Genomic DNA, 23,380 nt, shown 5'->3' with positions numbered 1-23,380 from the left:
GCCTCTTTACTTACTTAAAAAAAGGAAACATCAAGAAATATGTTTATGGTATTAATTCCACCATGCCATGTAGCATTATCCCTCTCCCAGTAGCCTGTATCAGTTCAAGTATCGTCTGGCGGCCTGCAGATGGATACTGTTCTCTCAACCAGAGCTCTCAGCCAATGCAATATAACCATTTTGATTGACAGTCGATTCGGCCAATTACGCCACACCGCTAGCACCCACCTCCTGCTGTCCTTACCACCAATCGGCAAGCGTTTATTCATTTTCTACTTTCGGGCATGCCGCCATTGTTCTGTTTGCGAGAGCACAACACACTTAACGTAGCTAATACGTTAGCTGCCCGGCCCGCCGACCAGCGCTCCACAGCATGACCAAATGAGACATAATGATTTTACTGCAACAAATGTTATAATAAAACAAAGCCTTTCTATACATTTGTCTGGTTGAAAACTTTATTAACAGATTGCAGAATGTGTAGTTGGGTACGGAATGAGCAACGGAATGGAACTGAGCTATGAACGGACTAACGGAGTAATGCCTTGTTTACTGCTATCTTCGGGTAAATAATATGCTTGTTATTGAACGTGTAACACTAACTAACGTTAATGCCACAAAACGAATGTTTGTGTCATTTTAACAGCAGATACTTTCTTAAATGCCATCTTCCCGAGAGAGGGTGTTGACGGGGAGTTGTGTTATTAATAGCATTGAACAGCTAACCGAAAGCTAGCGTTAACTATTGTTAAAGGTTTAGCCATAACATTACCTTGGCTAAAGTTGGGGCTATTCATAATCCAGCAATAATGGCTGCAGACCTGCAAGCAAAGTACAGCAAGTTGGCAAAGGAGTATTCCAACGCAAATCACATTTTCACCAGTAACGTTAGTCTTGCATCTCCCGGTAGCTAATGAACGGACTCGGAGTAATGCCTTGCTGCTATGGGTAATAATAATATGCTGATGTTATTGTCCGTGTAACACTAACTATATAACGTTAATGCCACAAAACGAATGTTTGTGTCATTTTAACAGCAGATACTTTCTTAAATGCCATCTTCCCGAGAGAGGGTGTTGACTGGGAGTTGTGTTATTAATAGCATTGAACAGCTAACCGAAAGCTAGCGTTAACTATTGTTAAAGGTTTAGCCATAACGTTACCTTGGCTAAAGTTGGGGCTATTCATAATCCAGTAATAATGGCTGCAGACCTGCAAGCAAAGTACAGCAAGTTGGCAAAGGAGTATTCCAACGCAAATCACATTTTCACCAGTAACGTTAGTCTTGCATCTCCCGGTAGCTAATGGGACGGACTCGGAGTAATGCCTTGCTGCTATGGGTAATAATAATATGCTGATGTTATTGTCCGTGTAACACTAACTATATAACGTTAATGCCACAAAACGAATGCCTTGTTAATCATAAGTAGTTACTTTGATGCAGTAGCTTGTGTGTGTGTGTGGGGGACGGCGGGCGTTGTGCAGGTAGGTCGCGAGTGAACTTTTTTTTTTTTTGCCTTTTGACGCTACACAAATTGATGGGTATTTATCGGCGGCTGCTATCGGCACATTTGAGCTTATCGGCCGATAGGCCGATAGCAGTCAACAAGGCACTTATCGGCCGATACCGATACCCGACCGATATATCGGTGCACCCCTGGTCATGACGTTTACCAAGTCCAGGTACAGATCCTCTCTCACTGATGAACATCTGGCAGCTGTGCTTCGCATCTCCACCTCAGACATGCAACCTGACTTTGATGGACTTGTTAAAGCTCAACAGAGACTGGATTTATCACACTGAATGAAAAAAAAGAGCTGAAGAACACTAAAATGTGGAAATATAAAAAGTGAAATGGGACACTTGATCTTTTTTTTTTCTTTTTTTTTGCACAGTTCTGAAAACATTAAATGTTTAATATAGGCATGTAAAGTAAAAAAGGCTACTGGGACACTTTTCTTTACACAGTTCAGTGACATGTCTTGTTTATTTTGGCTATAAGATGATGTGATGTCTTTAGAAAGCTAAGAAAATCCTTGTTTCAATAGTATATGAAACTAAAAATAATAACTGTATTTGTATAGCACTTTTTCATACATGCCCTTTTTTATTAATGTTTCACATTTTGTTTATCATTTTGGAAATAAATTGTATTTGAATAAATTATATTTTTGAAAGCTAACCTCACCTTTTAATTGCCAAATAATAACATACACTCTTACCAGGGGTCAAAACAATGCCATTTACTGCTTTTTATATAGAAATAAAATGTATATTATGCATAATTGAGTTTGGAATTTTGGCCCGGCCCTCCAACATATTTTCAGTTGCTCATTCGGCCCCCCGGGAAAAATAATTGCCCACCCCTGCTCTAACCTTTCAAAGCGTTAGTGGGCGCCTAACCAAAACACAATGGTTACTACAGATCTATAACTAGAAAGACTACACACAGTGCTGAGCTGCATCTCAAATCAATCTTCAAGTTCCCAGCTTTTAGATGACGTCACCACTTCTATGTGGGATCGACTACTGTTGACCTGCCATCTCCCCCTAAAGACCTCCTGTCCCCCCCCCCCCCCTTCCTAAAAAAAGACAAACATAGTTATGGTGGCATAAGTATAGATTATGGTGGCTCTCTAAGGGTTAACATGACATTCACACACACACACACACACACACACGTGTCATGTTTCGCTGCGGGCACATGTGGCCTTTCACACATGCATGCATTTGTACACACACATACAAACATATACTACACACACACATACACACAAACACATACACACACACACCTCCTCCACCATGACTGTGGCTCCACAACGAACTCCGAGCGTCCCAGGGCGGCTGCGAAGGCAAAGGGCCAGGCCAGCAGCATGAGGGAGGCCGACAGCAGCAGACGGACCGGGAACACTGTCACAGACATCAACCCTATCTGGAGAGAGGGAGGGGGAGGGAGGGAGGGAGGGAGGGAGGGAGGGAGGGAGGGAGGGAGGGGGAGGGAGGGGGAGGGAGGGAGGGGAGAGAGAGGGAGGGGGGAGGGAGGGAGGGAGGGAGGGAGGGGGAGGGAGGGAGGGGAGAGAGAGGGAGGGAGGGAGGGAGGGAGGGAGGGAGGGAGGGAGGGAGGGAGGGAGGGAGGGAGGGAGGGAGGGAGGGGAGGGAGGGGGGAGGGGGGGGAGAGGGAGGGAGGGAGGGAGGGAGGGAGGGAGGGAGGGAGGGAGGGAGGGAGGGAGGGAGGGAGGGAGGGAGGAAGGGGGGGAGAGAGAGGGAGGGAGGGGGGGGGAAAGAGAGAGAGAGGGAGGGAGGGAGGGAGGGAGGGAGGGAGGGAGGGAGGGAGGGAGGGAGGGAGGGAGGGAGGGAGGGGGGGGAGAGAGAGAGAGAGGGGCGAGAGTGTGAGAGAGAGAGAGAAGACATACTACATATTTAGAATTCCAATACATTTCATAATGCCCCAAAGCAGAAGACAAAGTGTGCCTACAGGTTCTATAGGGCCAGGAGGGTGTAGCAGACTTCATTCTTGCCGTCAAGGAGGAACAAACAACCATCCATCACTGGTCACACACCACTAATCATACCTTCCTCGCAGCTTCGTGGAATATTACATACATTATTCCATATACTGTATATATATGCATGGATCTACAAACCCAGTGCTGTAGCTACTGTTAGGAGGAAGGACACTATTGTGGAACTAGAAAGCACTTACTCACTGTGTGCGCGCGCGCGCGCGCGTGCGTGTGTGTGTGTGTCTCTCTCTCTCTCTCTGTCTGTATGTGTCCATATGAATACTGGCAGAGCGTCTCGCTCTTTTCCATTATGAGATCATTCTCATCTCCTAGCACCTACTGTGCTCATGAACAAACAATTTGCACTCATGCACACTCTGCCAGTATTCATATAACTAGGTTATATGATAACCTTTCGTTATATTATCATACTGGTCATCGCGTCTCGCTCTTTGCCATTATGAGATATGGGACAGAGCAGACGCGTGACCCGACAAGTGTACCCCCTGAGGGCCCGCAAGCCCCACTACCAGGGAGGAGGGGAGTCCCGTCCACCCGCCCGTCCTAACGAAGGGGGGGAGGCAGTCAACTCCACCAAAGTGCGGAAAACGGGGGAACCAAAGACCCCTGAAAACGCACAGTACAGGCGGGACCATGTGTGACACAGCACCCCGTGGCACACACCCACACACCCCTGCTAGCCCACCAACTGGCAGGACGCAGGGGAGGTCCCAGACCTCAGAACCGCCTGGGAGACAGAACCCCCAGTCATGTCCATGAGGTAAAACTTAACGAAGGGACCCGGGGAGGACCATGAGGCTGCAGCACAGATGTCCTCCACCGAGGCCCCCCCTAACAGGGCAGCAGCCCGAGGGGGACCTGTCCACGTGAATACTTAAGGCAACCAACTTGTGCTTCCGTATTTCTCTGATTGGCCACGACGCCCACGTGACCACGCGCTAGCACGCCCCCTTATCCACGCCGCGCCAAGCTCCTCCGTGTGTTGCAGCGTGCGGCAGAGCGGCAGAGGTCCCTGTGTGTTCTCGCCTTCCTCAATTTATACGCATGGAAGTATTGACTGGTTTGTCATGACAAACAAATCTAAAGACACAGGAGGGGGGAAACAGCTGAATTCAATTCGCACGGGGTGACGGATGAGCCGAGAGAAAAGAACCAACAGTTAGTAATCTCCTCAGGTAGTGCTTCACCTCCCCTCTCCACATACGGCCTATAGATCAGAGCCAGGATTCTGTGTGGCTTCAACACAAACAGCAACATGTAGTCACTGTGTGTTGTTGTAGCCACCGGGTAAATCGCGATTTTTTATTTGTTTGTCATGACAAACCAATTACATAATCCAACATATGTGTAAAGGCACAACATATTCCAGTTAACGGTATCTTTTTTTAATGATTCGTTACGGCGTAGTCAATACTTCCATGCGTATAAATTGAGGAAGGCGAGAACACACAGGGACCTCTGCCGCTCTGCCGCGCGCTGCAACACACAAGAGGAGCTTGGCGCGGCGTAGCGGCAGGCGTGGATAAGGGGGCGTGCTAGCGCGTGGTCACGTGGGCGTCGTGGCCAATCAGAGAAACGCGGAAGCACAAGTTAGTTGCCTTAAGTGTTCACGCGACCTGTCCAGCCAACGTGCAGCAAAAGGCAACGCCCCGGCACAACCAATGTGACAGGTGCTGCTTGGACAGCGCCTCACCCGCGCAAGGGCCACCGTAACGAACAAACAGTTGTACGGAAGCCCTGAGAGCCCGAATCCTGAGGTAAACCCCCAGTGCACGGACAGGACACGACTGGTGAGACACCACCTGCCTGGTATGAGACCTGGCGATCTACGCTGACCGGCCAAGGACCAGAACGTCGTCCAGGGCAGAATACAATTCGTAACCCCCGACGATGCAGAGGCCCCAGCGCAGTCTCCACGCACTTGGTGAAGATGCGGGGAGCCAGAGAGTAGCCGTAACAGGTGGGAGACGGTCAACATTCTGAACCTCCCATGGGACAGGTCCAGTATGTGTCTGACCTCCCCCCCCCGATTTCTCGGGCACCAGAGAATACCGGGAGGAAACGCCACGCATCGCGTCCTCCTTTGGGACCACGACGATGGCTTGCTTCGCCAACAGAGATTGGATCTCGTCGGCCAGAGCTGTCACTGCTGTTGACCCTGACAATAGGGTCTGTACCAAACCTGAAAACGGAGGGTGGGGTTGTGCAAACTGCAACACAAGTCCCCGCCTCAGCGTTCTCTCCATCCACCTCGACATATGGTACTGCTGTAGCCATATGTGATGATAATCCCAAGCGCACCCGCCACCACTTGGCACTGGTCCGCCAGGAACCGTAGATAGGCAGCCCGGTCCCACCCGCTGTGCGTTGCCAACCCTGGACTCACCAACCGTGCAAACAGGGCGTCTCGTGGAGCTGGGATATCGCACCCTGACACTACCAACGAGGCAATCGCACCCAAGGGGGGACCCCGACAGAAAGGGCCGGTTTGATACGGGGGAAGCTGACATCACACTGGGTGATAAAAGCTCCCCCACTGAACACCTCCCCGGCATGGATTGCTGAGGAACTGTTCTACAGCTGGACATGCAAGGCGTGAGGTCCCCACACTGCCCGATAGGGTGGGTTCCTACACACCGTAGCCCTGCAGTGATATTACTACCACCCAAATCACGCGCGCCTGACTGACCACCGCCGGTCTTCCGGTCGGGGGAGGCACTAACGTGATACCCGGCCTGGCGAAGGCGGGCTGGGGGAACTCGCGCTGCGATCCCCCGCTGACAACCTTCGTCGTTGACAGACACAACACCAGGCTCACCAAACACAGACGCAGAACGTGTGGCGTGGGAGCCGCTTGACAGCACAGCATTCTCACGGACAGACCCAGGCCTAGCCAGCAACTGGGTGTCAGCCCCTGTCCCCATGTGAAGCGAAACGTGGGGCCGCCCGTGCTTCACTGAAGGCACGCGGCCCGCAGCCAAAGGGAACAAATCAGAGCCCGTATCCCGCTGGTGTTGGGGGGGGGGGGTGACCGGAGAGCGAGCTAGACACAGCTAGACGGCAACGGTTTTTTAGGGTGTGCGCATCTAATGTAGCCGATCCCTCGGCCGCCAAGGCTGTCGGCCTTGTGATCACCTGTTGTCTTTGTGTCCAGGGTACCTCAGGCGGGGGAAACATGGCCGCTGGTTGGAGGCCTCGCCACAGCCGCTGGCGAGGCCGCGCCCTCACCTCTGGCTGCGCGGCGGTGTGGGGCCTAGGTCAAATAGACCAAAAGTCCAAGGAAAGACCAAAGTCCCTCTGCGGAGCCCTGAGGAGGGAAAAACCTTCTCTCCTCCTCAAGGGGAGACTGATCCAACCAAAGATGCCTGTGAACAAGCGTTGACAGCATCCTAGCCCTCCCTGCGGTTATAGCTTGCGGCTAGGTCAAAGCTAATAACCTCAAAACCTTGCGCGATGTTCTGACGTCGGCTGGCCCTAAGGCCCCACCACCAGACACCATTTTTGACAGAAAAAACAGCAATTCGAACAATGTTGCCAGACGCTGCTAATTCTATACCGTGGCGGTATAGGCTTTAACAGCCCACCAGCCACCTGCCGGGCCGACTCGCCTCATGGCGTCGGCCGGGCGGGACACCGTTCCACCATGTCAGAGGAAAAAGGACTGATGCCACCTGCTTCACAAGCATGGAGCACCAGTGGTGGCTCACTAGTAGGTATGCAGCAACCTCCACTGTGGTGTGCACCCATGAAGGGGTAAATTAACGAAAACTCCACTAACACACTGCAGAATGGGCTAGCACATACACACAATTGTTAAGGGGATGCAGACCAGAGAAAAACACCAGTCCCGCACACAATTCATAGATTCACAAAAAGCACACCAGCCCTGAGCCTCAGCCCATCCACCCAGGGAACAAAATAAGTACCCGCCAACCGCCAATGGCGGGCAGATTTAAGGTTTGGCGACTAACAATGAGAGGTCTGCCCGCCACCTGCCGTGTAGTTCATATCGATACTCTTATTTTGAAAATCCTGTGCGGGTCTCATTTCCGCCCCAAGCGCAGCTCCAGTCATAATATCCATGGCTCCGGCAGTTAGCAACGTTCGGTTCATATGATACTCTTATTTTGAAAAAACCCATGGCAACTAGAGTTGTTCCGATACCAATACCAGTATCGGAAATGCCGCCGATACTGCCTAAAATGCTGGTATCGGCGAGTACCCTCTAATTCTGCGCTCCGATACCACGTAATTTATCAACAACACTGCGGTCTGCTGTGAGCATTATAAAACAAACGTGTGTTTAACCGACCGTGAATTAAAGTGTCAATGCTGTTTGTCATTGTAACAGCAGATACTTTCTTAAATGCCATCCTCCCGACTAGGGATGGGTACCGAATTCGGTACTTTTGAGGTACCGAACCGAAACACGTCGGTACTACCGAGTATCGAATCAAGTGAGAAACCGAAAAAATTAAAATTAAAAATTAAAAAATTAAAAATGTATTACAATCTTTTTTTTACTTTTTTTTTTTTTCTCTTTACCTTTTTCTTTTCATGTCAACGTTCACACGCACAATATATGCTTACCTAGGATTTGACTTGATTCAACAACAAAGCAGTCGGAGCAATGACAAGCCGAAAACTGTCGAAATTGTAGTTATTTGAAGTTTGGATTTTTTTTTCATGACTGAGGTAGGTAAATAAAATTTCTTGAGACTAAAGTACCGAAAAAAGGTACCGTTGGGTACCGGTATCGATTCACAGGTACCGGTACCGGTATCGGTTCAAATGTGAAAGGTACCCATCCCTACTCCCGACAGAGCGCTGTTGACGGGGAGCTCTGATGGGTTCGCTTGGTTGTGTTATTAGCATTGAAAGCTAGCGTTAACTAACGTTAAAGGTTTAGCCATAACGTTACCTTGGCTAAAGTTGGGGCTATTCATAATCCAGCAATAATGGCTGCAGACCTGCAAGCAAAGTACAGCAAGTTGGCAAAGGAGTATTTCAACGTAAATCACATTTTATCCAGTAACGTTAGTCTTTCCATCTCCCGGTAGCTCATGCTAGCTAACCTAGCTCACGTTAGCGTGGTCACTGAACCACCTCGCGTACACAATTAATGACATGTTGCGGACAGCCATATCGGTGACAATGTTTAGCTTTTAGTGCCAAATGATAAGAGTCTGAGGCGGAGTCTCAAAAGAGAATATTGAATATTTATTGTGCAAAAATCACAACACAGCCTCTGCTACTTCAACGGAGCCTTCTGGAAGCAAGTGCAGCAACGAATAATGTCCGTGTGGATCATTGGAGTAGGGTATATCTGCAGTGCTGCAGCCCCATACTCTGATTAATGATACTAATACAAATCTATACAATCACCTGTTGTTGAATAAATACCATTACTTTCTAGTTATTACTAAAAAACAGTATATATAAAACAGTAGCTGTAAAAAAAATATATATATATATTTTTTTAATGTATGCACTGGTATCGGATCAGTATCGTATCGGCCGATAGCCCGATACCCAAGCTTAGGTATCGGAATCGGAAAGGAAAAAATGGTATTGGAACATCTCTAATGGCAACTCTGCGAGTCATATCCGCCCCAGTCCGTGCTTCTGCTCGCATTAAAGCCGAGCAGCCAGGCTGCACAGCAGTGCGTCTATTTTGCGAGCCGAAATAAGTCTGTGGTGTTTTTTTTTCTCACAACGGGTCAAATGCATCTAACATGCGTTGCATCGTCGCCATTCCTTTATGCCCACATCGCCCGAAATGAACGTTACGTTAGCGTAAGCTAACAAGCTCTCACTGAGTCTTGAGGAGACCTGCCAGACAGACACTCACTGTACCAAAGCCTCTGGAAGTTACATCCTACTGAGTGACTAGTGAAGAGTTTGAGTTTATTAGGATCCCCATTAGCTGTTGCATGAGAACAACTAGTCTTCCTGGGGTCCACACAAAACATAAAACATTACATTCAACAAGACTTTTACAGAACATTAAATAAATAGAATGAAAACTGATTTCCGAAGTCCATTTTCCTTCAAGCATTGACTTTCATATTTTCCATCATATACCACTTATTTTCTGATTTTCATTTCATTGGAAAGAAAATAATGATAATAATGATAATAAAATAAGAATAAAGTACTTATATCTGCATTTACAGACGCAGAGAACAGCAGAAAGTGTGGACTGGGGAAAGGGAAATGGGGGGGGGGCACTCTCCATTTCCCTGTGTGTGTGCGTGCGTTTTATAATTTTTGGCTGGTAAAAAATCTGCCTGGCTGGTAGTTTTTCAAATCTACCAGCCAAATGGCTGGTAAGTCAAAAAGTTAAGTTTGTTCCCTGCATCCACCCATGAAATGGTAAACAAGCCCCCGTCAAAACCCCCAACATTAGACACCGATTGACCGTCAGCATGAATGGTTAAGAGGAGGGAAGACCTTTTAGTAAAGACAGCCCTCGGCGGGGAACAAAGAACGGAGACCCAGCATTGTAGCATTAGCATTAGCCGCGTGCACTAGGATAGCTGGGAAAACACCCAAAACAGAGTCATGACGACCATGTTTTCCCAAATATCCTGCCCCTCGCGCCAATACTTCACACGGCTGTCTCGTGGGACAACGAGCGCGATCCGCTGTCACGAGGTGAGGAAACCCCAGGACAGGCCCGATGCGCTGTTAGGATGTGCCAAGAAAATTCCAGGGGCTGGTGAACCTCCGGCGAAAACCCAACATTGTGTAATTTCTCCCTGCGTTTCATAACAACTAGTTCACGGAGTGTACTGCAGCGTCCATGTTGGAAACAAAAAAAGAGGAAGGTAGAGTGTGACCATGTCCGGCGTCTTATAGCAGGACGTGGGGCCGTGGCCTGGTCACGTGCATGAGTGCAAATTGTTTGTTCATGAGCACAGTAGGTGCTAGGAGATAAGAGTTCTCATAATGGCAAAGAGCGAGACGCGATGACCAGTATGATAATATAACCGCGATAGCTTCCCCATTTCTCACCAGAATTGGCTCAAGTGTGGTGGATAGGTTGATAGTCAGGGCCTACAATATTGATTTGAAGATCCACAGTGGAGATAGAAGTCAAAGTTTAAGCCATTGGCATACATAGTAAGGACCAATTAATATAATGGAGGGTGACAGTGGCTCAGGAGGTATAGTGGTCATCTGGTCATTGGAAGGTTCTCGGTTTGATTCCTGCTCCTTCCGGGCTGCATGTCGAAGTGTCCTTGAGCAAGACACTTAACCCCTAATCTCTCCCGATGAGCAGGTTGGCACCTTGCATGGTTGCCTCCGCCGTCGGTGTGTGAATGTGTGAGTGAATGGGTAAAATGTGAGGAACAAATTGTAAAGCGCTTTGGATAAAAGCCCTATAAAAATGCACCATTTACCATTTTATATAATATCGGGGGGGGGGGGGGGCAACTAGGGGGGTTTCAGGGGGGCAGCATCTGACATTTAGTCAACAGAGTTTCTATAGCAGTTCAGAAGAAACTGAACAGGTTGGTTTTCCTATCGCAGTTCTGTATCACAACGATGTGATGTGGAAAACATATAAAAAGACTGTCTGAATAATGAAAAATGCAATAAAAAAAAGTTTAAATAATAATAATAAAAAAAATAAATAAAGATACCTGTGTTTGTTGCGCCTTTCTGCAAGAGAAGGCCAACCCACCCTATCATACAGGACACAATGGTGAGTATCATATCTGCCATATCTGTCACCAGTAATAAACCTGAGTGATAAAGAGCTGAGTGATATGCAGAATCCAGAGGTATAAGAGTTAATGCCTATAAATTACATCACCATAATCCAAAACTGATAAGAAGACTGATTCAACTATTCTTTTTCTACTAAATAGAGGAAAATTGGATCAGTTTCTGTACAGGAAACCAATTTTCTGTCGCAGTTTAGAGGAAAGATTATCCACATGGAACTTAAATATAAATTTCTCGTCAAGCCACAGGCCAAGATATTTATACTCAGTGACTCTCTCTATACAAGAGCCACTGACAGTAGATATTCCGCACATTATCAAAGTTAATATTTCTGGCTCTTGAAAACAACATACATTTTGTCTTACTAGCATTAAGAACTAATTTAAGATTAACAAGGGCATCCTGAAGAGCATAAAAAGACAGTTGCAAAATAATAATAATGAGTCTTGGAAAAAATGGGTAAGACATCGATGCAAACATGGGAAAAGTTGCTATGCAAATACTGCAAAAGAAAAGTTTCTAACTGAAAATGTGAAAAAGTGACTGTGAAAAGGAAATGGAGAATGTTTAAGTGAAAATGATGTGGAAAAGTGACTTTGGAAAGAAAAAAGAGGAAAATGAACAAAAATAAAGAGAGACAATTGCAATTTCTCAATGGCCAACTGTACAGAATCAGCAATACAGTACATAAGTGTGTCATCACTCATCAGCATATAAATGGGCATGACATCCGTACAAAGAAGAAACAGTATCATTAATGTAATGATTAGAGGAACATGCCGTGTTTCTCTCAATGTCTTGTGTTGCAAATGCAGCGCACCCTTCCTTCACAGGAGTGTGGGAGGGAGGAGGGAGAAGAGGAGGGAGGAGGGAGGAGAGAGGAGGGAGGAGGGAGGAGAGAGGAGAGAGGAGGGAGGAGGGAGGAGGGAGGAGGGAGGAGGGAGGAGGGAGGAGAGAGGAGGGAGGAGGGAGGAGAGAGGAGGGAGGAGGGAGGAGAGAGGAGAGAGGAGGGAGGAGAAAGGAGGGAGGAGGGAGGAGGGAGGAGAAAGGAGGGAGGAGGGAGGAGAGAGGAGGGAGGAGGGAGGAGGGAGGAGGGAGGAGAGGAGAGAGGAGGGAGGAGGGAGGAGGGAGGAGGGAGGAGGGAGCCATGGCACATTTTTCCAGTAATTTTGAAAGGTCTTTGGTAACTTGTAGAAGATGACAGAAGGGCAGCCTTTGGTCAAGAAGAAAGGTAAAACAAATCCAGTCGTCATCATATGATGTCCTCAAATCAATGAGTAAGATCGTGTTTAATAATCAGGCAATAATGAATAATCGAGCAGCCCTAGGCTGGCTGCAGCACCGGGGGGGGAATGAGGACCAGGAGTATCTATCAATACAAGTAGGACTAGTTTAATCTCCAGTAACGTAGTCACATGTGCCGACCCTAGAGGTCGCTTTGTTTATCTCCACTAGGGTCAGGATGTAGCGCCTAGAGAAAAGCACACTCACCACGCTGTAATAAAAATAGGATGAAAACCGGCGAGTCTGCACTCATGTGTATCCAGAACACGGAGAGAAGAGCTCTCTCAGGAGACTCTCTGACAGGAGAGTGCTCTCTTCTGAATATGGTGCATGATTCACCATTCCTCAATATAGACCATAAGGCTTGGAATCTCCGATATTATGTATCCATTCAAATGTGACCATTGAGCCGCTTTGTCAAATCTGTGTCGAAAAGCACACAGAATTATAAGAAAAACTCAAATAAATAAATAATAGAATAATAATATACGAGTGACTGTAGACATGTCCATTTGATTATAGTGATGAGTGTGAATTTCTGCAGAGGAATATAGCCACTGTGTACCTTAGTGGAAATAAACAAAGCCACTACTAGGGTTGCTACTGGCTACTAGTTGCAACGTGGTTTCCGTCACTGAAGAATGAAAGTCTTGAAGGCTATATGGCACACTAAAATGAGCGGTCAGCTGACTGCCTTTTCTCTTACTCTATAATGGAGGAGTAACGGTGTGTGTGTGTGTGTGTGTGTGTGTGGTGTGTGGTGTGTGTGTGTGTGTGTGTGTGTGTGTTATCTCCATGCCCCCACAAGGCCACAAGCCAATAGTGTAATTTCTGTGTGACAACACTCCAAATCCCTCCCTCTTGTCTATCACTCATTCCTCAAGTCCTCTCCTCCCTCCATCTCAATCCCTCTATTCTCCGTTCCATTCTCTCTCATCCCCCTCTCATCAGCATCCTCAGAGTAATCTCTGATCCCAGTGGGAATTGATCCCTCCAATCCCAGTCATCCATCCCTCCAATCCCAGTCATCCATCCATCCATCCATTCACCCACCAATCCCTCTCCTATTCATTCTGCAGCACATCTATCCATCATCATTCCTCCCTCTATCCATCTATATCACATCTCTCTCCTTCCATCTCCGCCCCTCCCTGCATTACAATGATGTGTTTTCTGCCACCTCTCTGGGGAATCCAGCCTTGCTGCCCTCCCTCTCCCTCTCTCCCACCCCCCCACCCCCTCCAGGGTCCCAGGTGCAGGCTGCGGGGCCAGATAAATAAATAATCACTAATGGGGGTGATTTATGATGCTCCAACGCTTCTCACCACCCCCTACCTGACATACAGTGGACTCATCCTTGCAGCATAACAATCTGAGGGGATCCACTCATATTTTCTATGGTGGGGGTGTGTGGTGGGGGGGGGGGGGGGGGGGGGCAGGCAATTATGTTTTTTTGTGGATCACACACACAAAAACTCCCGTCTTAAAGGGGAACTATTTTACTATTTCTTTCACTATTTGGGCACTTTTACACAATTCCTGTGAGTCTATGGAACACCTCTGTAATATATATATTTTTTTTATTCATTGTTTTGTATTTCTAATCAAGTCCTCAAAAACAGCATTTTTCTACCTCAAGATCTCGAGCTGTTTTGAGCCTGGGCTCCTAAACCACTGCGCAGCGTCGTCTTCGCCTGAACATTAACATGCAGCGGTGTCTCTCTGACATCACATATAGGGCACATTTTCAAATGACTCAGTTCAGTGAGGGTGAATATTGTGAGAGGAGAATTGGAAGAATGCGCCAATATGAGAATTTTGAGACATAGATCATATTAATATAAGTTCACATAGCTAGGAAACAATGCTAAACACTCAAAAAGGCCATTTATAAGATAGTTCCCCTTTAAGCTAGCTAGATAACAACTTACCCCGCGCTTCATAATGAAGGGCGAAGTAGCCTAGCACTGTGTGTAGCGTCACTGCTACATATGAGGCCTAGTGTTCAGTTACAGTATATATCCACACCCATACCGGACAGACAAGTACATGCCAACACAAGAGACATGTACAACGTCTTATCTTCCTAATGTCATTCTTCACACACACACACACACACACACACACACACACACACACACACACACACACACACACACACACACACACACACACACACACACACACACACACACACACACACACACACACACACACACACACACACACACACACACACACACACACACACACACACACACTCCTAGCATTATAAAACAGATGGGGGTTGGGAGGGCAGAGCAAAGGTGTCAAACAGATGGAGAATAGGCTGAGAGGGAAACAGCACAGGTACCGCAGTAGAAGGGTGTTTATTAACATTGCACCCAGAAATGCCAGTTTCACACAATGTTTGTTTGCTTGGTGAAAACATCCATATCCCCCCCCCCGTGTTTTATCACCAAGATCATTGTCCAGTATATGGTTGCTAAAAAACACTTAAGCTTCTGTATCTATATTTTTTGAGGGTCAACTTACACTCAGTATCTCACTTGAGTGTGACAGTTTATTCCAAGCACAGTTTATTCCAAGCCCCTTTAAGGTTGTTCTTTTTTATTTATTTTTTTTTGTAGGAGAGCTGATCAAATGGAGTCAATATCTGAAATGAAAAAAAACGACTAACCTTCGTACCGTCTTTTACTAGTATGCACTTTGCTACTGGTTTCCTCGTGGTGGCGAGGTCGCCGGGAACGGGGGAGATGGGGCGGCCCGCGGGGGTGGCACTCCCGTCACCGTGCATCGGCGGTGTGAGCGGCTGAGCGCGCGGTGCACAGGCTGTTTGCGTTTCCTTCAGTCATGACACGCTTTATCAGGGGGGGGGGGTGTCTTGGATGGGGATGTGGTGGGGATTGATGTGTGCGGTGTTTGGGGGACTGGCTGTTCGAGCAACACTGTACTTATTGTACTTATTTTATGCCTATTCTTATGTCTGCACGTTCTACATTGCACTACTTTTATTGTCTTTTATATCTATTCTTATGTCTGCACTTTCTACATTGCACTACTTTTATTGTCTTTTATATCTATTCTTATGTCTGCACTTTCTACATTGCACTACTTTTATTGTTTTTTATACCTATTCTTAGGTCTGCACTTTATGCAATGCTTTTATTCTGTCAACTGTATGCAAATGTTATGCCTATGTTCATTTTATGCTATTTGCTGTGAAGCACTTTGAGCTGCAATCCATGAAAGGTGCTATATAAATAAAGTTATTATTATTACTACTAAGTAATCTACCTTGCCTATACTACTACCTACTATGCTAATATGTCTATACTACCATGCACTCAAGACTGTAGCACTCAAGTTCGACACTGTTTGACGAACAATATCACTGGCCCTTAGCTGCCAGAGTTGTGCCCTTCCTGCTTGTTGTACAGAACTTGTAAGTCGCTTTAGATAAAAGTGTCAGCTAAATGACTAAATGTAAATGTATTCCTTGGCCAAACAGTGTCCTTACACAGTATTTAGCCTTGACACCACAGTTTATCAAAGTATTTAAGGAAAGGAAATATGCTTGTTGTGCTTTATGTAACACAACAATGTTGTTTCTATATGGAGCATGCAACTCACTTATTCCAAGCGACACTTGGATACAATCGTACACGCGTGACGCGACCTTAACTTAAAAAAGGTGCTGTATTTTTGTTGTTAAGATATGTGTTAAATGGCTCTACATTCCGACAGCCATCACTGATATAGAATGTTTGATCAGTAATATGGGTCTCCCAGTCCCTCCACTCTGCAGTAAACAGAAAATAAACGTTATCCAATCAGGAGACAGAAGCCTAGATATTTTTACTTATTTCAAATTTTTGCAAAGCCAAATTGCTTACTGTACTGGTAATTATTTTACTTGTTTTCAAGCACATAATTTGCTTAAAACTAGTATTTATTTCTTATTTTTGTCAGATCATTTTTGCAGTGTGGTGTTCCCTCTCCTCATTGGATAAAGTGGGAACGGGATACCAGAACATGTATTTTGTGTTTACTGCAGAGCGGAGGGACTGAGAGCGGACTAGTGATGGCTGTTAGTGTTAGAGTATAGAGCTGTTATTTTAACATGTAGACCACTTATTGTAACAAACAAATACCACTCAGCACTTACAGTACAGTACCTTAAAGTGGCTGTGTGCAACTGGGCAGTTTATACCTTTAACCCTACCCCTCCTCCATTTCCTTAAAAGATCATATTCCGTAAGATGTTTGGAATGAGTTCATGGAGTAAGCTTGTAATTTGAACAGAGTCTAAATGGTTGTCACATTACAGTCATAAGCCTATTTCTCACAAGGGCTCAATATATCATACTTACATTGATATGGCAGAAACAATGTAACCATGTCACATATATGTTATGATGAATTGAAAATGGGGGACCCTGATGTAAACAAGTCTTTCTCTGGTCTGCATCCCCTTAACAATTGTGTGTATTGAGCCGTACTGTATTGTACCCATTCTACAATGTGTTAATAAAATGCTCAATCAATCAATCAAACAACGGCTGCCACATGGGGATTTGATTTGAGCAGTACACATAATGAACAAGTCGAGTGGCGCGACGAGAAGCAACCAGTGGGCGGGCATGTCTCCTACAATAAATACTATATCGCCTAGTAGATCACAATACCGCTGTACTGTGAAGAGATTGTTGTACAGCTTAGCTACTTAAACGTACTTCAAAGTGCCTTCTAGGAAGGTCATGCCGCAACCGCAATATCTGTCAAAACAATCGCAGTGTGTTACTTTATCCATATTTTGTCCCAAAGGGAAGAGAACAGTGCGGTCTTTCCCTGTAAGTGATTTGTTGCCATTCTTCCTGGAACTGATAGCCACAACCCCCCCCCCCCCTCACACACACCTCCCTTTCTTACCATCACCCTTCCTCTCTCTCTTTTCCCCACATCCTCCCATACCACCCCCCCCCCCCCCCCCACACACCCCTCTTCTTCTCTCCTTTTCTGGCCATGCCACATATAGCACGGAGGCCCTGGCGAGGTCCATCTTGTTCCTATGGTGAGGACTACACAGGAGTTTGTGCTAATTGCTCACCGCTAATGGATTTCAACGGGAAGGTCATAATGACGATGGAGAGCTCCACCTGGGGAGCCAATGCTCTGCTTCTCTCTCTCCCTCTCTCTCTTTTAAAAAGCAAGCAGAAAAACACACATGTTTGATTGATTGATTAATTGAAAACTTTATTAACAGATTGCAGAATGGGTACAGTACAGTACAGCTCAATACATACAATTGTTAAGGGGATGCAGACCAGAGAAAGACTTTCGTCTTGTTTACATCCGGTTCCCCCATTTTCAATTCAGCATAACATATATGACATACACGACATACAGATAGACAGTACTGCTACATCTATACATTTATGACATACCAGATTTGCAAATACAGTACTGTTTGTGATACAAAAATAGTCCAGAAAAGAGAGTATATACATTTGACGTAGAAACTGTACATTAGAGGATGTTGGGTAGGTGGGGTGGGGTTGGGTATTAGAGGATGTTGGTAGGTGGGGTGGGCGGGTTGGGGTGGGACTGTACATTGGAGGTGGTGGTTGGGGGGGGGGGGGGGGGGCTGTACATTGGAGGTGGTTGGGTGGGCGGGGGGGGGAGGGGTTGGGTAGGAGGGGTGGGTGGTTGGGGGACACTGTACAACTGTACAAGCAAAACTGTACATTGGAATATTGACAAAACCATACTTGGTCATTTACTGTACATTGGAGGGGGTTGGGTTAGGACATTTACAGGGGCCAGTTTCGAATTGCAGTCTCCCGTAGGTGTTCTTTGAGTGTGGTTTTGAAAGTGGGTAGTGATTCACATTCCTTTACAGCTTTGGGTAGGGCGTTCCACATTGATGTGGCATAATTGCAAAATGTGTTTAGTCCCTTGTTTGAGCCGAATCTGGGTTTAACATGATTTGTGGAGCTCCCTCTGGTGTTGTGATCGTGGTATTCACTGACTTTTGGGAAGTATTTTGACGTACATGGGTACCTTGGTCGTGTAGTGTATCTTGTAGACCAAGCCCATTGCAAGTTGCTGTACTCTGTCGTCTACTCTAAGCCATCCTAGGTTGTCAAAATGGGCAGGGGTGAGGTGGGTTCTAGGAGTAAGGTCAAGCAGTAGTCTGACCAGTCTTTTTTTAGATGTTTGTAATTTTGTTTTTAGCGCCTTTGAGGTGCTTTGGTACCATGAGGTGCAAGCATAGTCGTAGTACCCTTGAATGAGTGCTCCTGCCAGAGTCTTCAGGGTATTCTTGTTTACCAGAGAGGAGATCCGGTACAAGAATCAAGTTCGTTAGTTGACTTTTTTTTATTACATTGGATGCCATTTTGTCACAGGAAAGATTTTCCTCTAGGATGGAACCCAGGTAGGTAATTTCTTCTTTCCTTGTGACAATATTGTCACCCACTGTAACTGAGAAGCCGTCGGTCTTGCTGAGTTTGTTATTTGAACCGAAGAGAATGGACTCTGTTTTGCCCATGTGTAATGATAGTTTGTTATCAGCGAGCCATATGCAGATTTTGCCTAGTTCCGAGCTGAGGGCTTTTTCAACCTGTAACTTGTTCTTGTCAGAGACCAGCAGGGCTGAGTCGTCCGCAAACAGGAACAAGTTGCAGTCACAAGCTGACGACATGTAATTTGCATAAATTAGGAACAGTAGCGATCCTAGTATGCTTCCTTGTGGAACACCACAGCTCACCGTGAGGGGGGGGGGTGATAGGGTACCGTTTACCTCCACCATCTGTTCTCTCCCCTCCATGTATGAATGGGAAGATCAGCCGTTTATCCTATACACACGAGACAGCGGCGGCAGCGGCATTGTTTAAAACTACGTCAACACCGCCCAAAAGAATGTCGAACATCTCCCGTCTGCGAACCAGAGAGTTGGCAGGCGGGTGCGTGTGATGTGGTCACTGCCCAGCTATGTGTGACTCAGCTGGATTTGAACATCGCTGCGTGCGTCCCATTTGTTTTGCCCGGGCCGGACCGAGTTTGTCCACAATGCCGCTCTCTCTGGTCTGGGATCACGTTTGCCGGGAGTTCAGTCCTTCAAAAAAGGAGAATGACAGGCTTTTTCCGGAGGACTGAGGAATGTGCTGGTGCGCGGAGCAGCGCCCGCCCGCCCGCCCTCCCTCTCAGACACATGCAACACACACACATGTGCGCGCCATCCAGCTTTACCGCCAGTGGCATTTTAGGGGAAGTGATGTTTTTTGTTCAAGGAGAATGAGTGTCTTGTGTCCAACGCATGTGTCTGCAGTGGGAAAAAAACACGCCTCGCGGCCACATTAGCAGCAGGTAGTTTGTGGTGGGAACCAGACACAGATAAGACACATGGTACAGTTTACCTCTAATCGCTCGCTGCTTTGATCTGACCACGGGGCAGGAAGTGGCCCGGTAGAAGTCAATTTCACAATAACGGTCCGCTTGTTTACCTGCCAAGGTAGGAGTCGACTAGAGCAGACACACTTTATCAGCCACGGAACAGAACTGCTTCACTAGTATTTGGCTAGTGGCTGGTTTTAATACCCCACCCCTGGATCCATCACAAACAGGTAGCAACTGTTTACCATCTACTATAAAAGTAGAATGGAAAAACTGACAACGGTGTTTAAAAAAAAAAAACTTTTTTTAGAGACTCTCCGAGCGAGAACAATAGGCCTACGGGCCAAATTCCACACAATGTTCAAGTGCGCTTTGTGCTTGTGATAGCACACGACAAAAAAAGGGGAGCGCCAAACAACCTCGATCAACCACTTGTCTAGTATGTGGACGACTCGCATGGGAAAGTGCACTTGTGTGCCCAGTACAGTGGAGTGGAACACTATTGTTGGGAACATTTTGTTCCAATGGGAAGCCCAGTTTCCTGAGTCCTCCGGTGCTTTGGTTTTACGCAGGACTGTCTGAGCCCTGAGGAGAGGGCAGACAGGTCCATCTACGGGTCAGTGCAGTGCACTTCCTCCCCCTGTGTGTGTGTGTGTGCGTGTTTGTGTATGTGTGTGTGTGTGTGTGTGTGCGTGCGTGCTCATGCGTGTTTCCTTCTGTCCCCTCAGGACAGCCAAGGCGCTAGCAGACCACACTAATCGGCAGGCGTGAGAACGCATCGATCCAGACAGAGATTGATGGACGATGAGGGATTTCCAAGCCGACCGTCCGTCAGATGAGTGACTGCTGGGAGAGAGAGACTCCCATTGATTTCTGCGGTCCACTCAGGATGCCTGTTCAGAAACGACAACCACACCACAACCGCTGGTGTCTCCTCCGTGTGAGGAGGGCCGGAGCGTCTCACCGGCAGTCTCTCTTTAAGCACAACTAACTCGCGTTAACTGAGGAACGTTCGACGCCCCCATACGCCTGTAAAAACAAGGACACGTGTGTGTGTGTGTGTGTGTATATGCATGTGTATGTGTATATGGGTGTGTATAGCGGTGTGTAATGTATGAATATTTGTGTGTGTGTGTGAGAGAAGACGCTGCTATCTGTATCCATGAGCTGTGTGTAGATTGTCAGGTTCATCATCCATGTGTGTGTGTAACTTTGGTTGCCATTGTCAATTTGGGCACGACTGTATCAGAATAACCCACAATGTACAAGTGCACTGATAATATTTGTGTCCTTTAAACATTGTCTTTATGTGGACATGTGTGTGTGTGTGTGTGTGTGTGTGTGTGTGTGTGTGTGTGTGTGTGCGTGTGTGTGTGTGTGTGTGAGAGGGAGAGAGGTTGGATGCAGAGAGAGAGAATGTAGCAGGCATGTGCATAATGCCCTGCTAAAGAGCATGTCAGTACATGACATGAGGCACAGCACGAATACAGACCAGTCTCAGACACTTTCCAGTTGCGAGCCCCAGATATGTAAAAATCAAATGCAAAACGTTTTGACATGCAAATAAAGACAAGATAAACTGGTGTACATTAGTTTACCATTGGATCATCCGTCATCATTAGAAAGGTTTGGTAGCGATCAGTGATGCAGAGGTCGAGTGAAAGGTGGGTAAACTATAGGAACTCCATTTGACACACCACAAGACGCTGTTGCTAATAATAATAATAATAATAATAATAATAATAATAATAATAATAATAATAATAATAATAATAATAATTTTTCAAAATAGTGGGGAATTGTGCCCATTTCCTCAAAATACCATATTTCGATGGATTTTGATGACTATAGGCTAAACGAATGAATGCATTGCAATTCTACCCAACCCCCCCCCCCCCCTCCACCCCACCTACCCAATCTCCTCCAATGTACAGTTTCTTCGTCAAATGTATATACTCTCTTTTTTAGACTATTTTTGTATCACAAACAGTACTGTATTTGTAAATCTGGTATGTCATAAATGTATAGATGTAGGCAGCAGTACGGTCTATCAGTATCTGTATGTCATGATGTATGTCATATATGTTATGATGAATTGAAAATGGGGGACCCTGATGTAAACAAGACGAAAGTCTTCCTCTGGTCTGCATCCCCTTAACAATTGTGTGTATTGAGCTGTACTGTACCCATTCTGCAATCTGTTAATACAATTTTCAATCAATCTTAAAAACGTAGGTAACCTGTATTGGACAACAATTCACCTGTGGGCTTCAGGTAAACCCCATGCATTTCAGACCTCTGCTCCATCAGCCGGACAGTGACTATAGGAAGTATAGCCAGCTGTCAACAGACCAGTAGACAACATGACTCACAGGCTACAGGCACGCGTTCCACGCATGGAAACTTGGGGTCGTTGAGGGGAACTGAGGAGGGGTCGCGACTCTATCGTGGGAGTGTGTCAAGCCTGTGCTACTTTTTTTAGTTCTCGTGCAACAACAGAACTGTAACTATTTTGAGAAGCTCTCTCATACCTTGATTTTCTCCGCATTGCTGAATCTCAATTCGTGAACGAAGGGGTTCCTCAGCGGGGGATCCTCCAACAACTCCGAGCCTCCTCCATCCGCCGTGGAGCCGGGATGATGATGCCTGCTGCTGGACAACTTCATTGCAGAGTAAAAAAAAAAAAAGCTTGCGAATAGAAAACCAAAGAAAATATGCGCGTGTGTTTATTCCACAAAAGATAACTGTTTTATAATAACGTCAGTTGACTTTTTTCCCCCCCCGTCTTCTCTTCCGTTCCGTCGTTCCTCCCGGTGCGGCTGGCGGAGAACAGCGGAGAGAGGTGCGGGGCGGGGAGCGCTCCCGAAAGAGGAGTGCCTACTAGTACGCATGCGTAAAGGCGAGCCCCCATCCTAAAGCCATGCAGTCAGTACATCAGGGTCAGTAGTAGTAGGTTCAATTGTGGTTTCGTATAGGTAAGGGGGGTAAACTTTCATTCTACCTAAGTGTAAAGGCCATATGAGTGTTTTGGTTATTATTATTATTATTATTGATTGGATTTAGATAAAGTCATTGAACTGTCGTATTTGTCATAATAGGGCATTCTGGAACCTAGAACCTTCTAGAGCGTTGTGGTGATGTCATAATAGACTTTCTAGAACATTTGGGTCTCTATATATAGCCACGATTCTCTCTGTGTCAGTGGCATCTTCGACCAGACTGGACGGGACCAAAAGGATGGACTCAACAATGAACTGAAGCCAGAAGCCAGCAAGTAGATTCACGGCTGGACGGCTGGTACACTACGAAGGATTTTTCCTGTGTGGAGTCGGCGGTGAATTTGGAGACTGGGAAAATACAGTTTTCTTACCTTGTAGTAGTATGTGCATGAGTGACAAGAATATTTAGGAAAGTAGATTTAGGACCACTTCTGTAA

The 23,380-nt window shown here is 46.4% G+C and overlaps 1 protein-coding gene across 2 annotated transcripts in view; it reads right to left on the bottom strand.

The window, feature by feature from the left end:
* Positions 1-22,758, bottom strand: part of lpcat1 (lysophosphatidylcholine acyltransferase 1) — an 87,102-nt gene extending 64,344 nt beyond the window's left edge. For both annotated transcript variants that reach the window (XM_084312905.1, XM_084312906.1), the window contains exons 1-2: positions 22,476-22,758; positions 2,797-2,936 (exon numbers count right to left, since the gene is read on the bottom strand). In XM_084312905.1, coding sequence (XP_084169031.1) covers positions 2,797-2,936; positions 22,476-22,610 — 275 coding nt within the window. In that variant the 5' untranslated portion in view covers positions 22,611-22,758. The remainder of the gene's footprint in view (positions 1-2,796; positions 2,937-22,475) is intronic.
* Positions 22,759-23,380: the final 622 nt, after the last annotated feature.

Source organism: Notolepis coatsorum (assembly GCF_963971535.1).
Source record: "Notolepis coatsorum genome assembly, chromosome: 4".
Classification (NCBI taxonomy): Eukaryota; Metazoa; Chordata; class Actinopteri; order Aulopiformes; family Paralepididae; genus Notolepis; species Notolepis coatsorum.
This window is presented reverse-complemented; position numbering and strand designations above follow the sequence as displayed.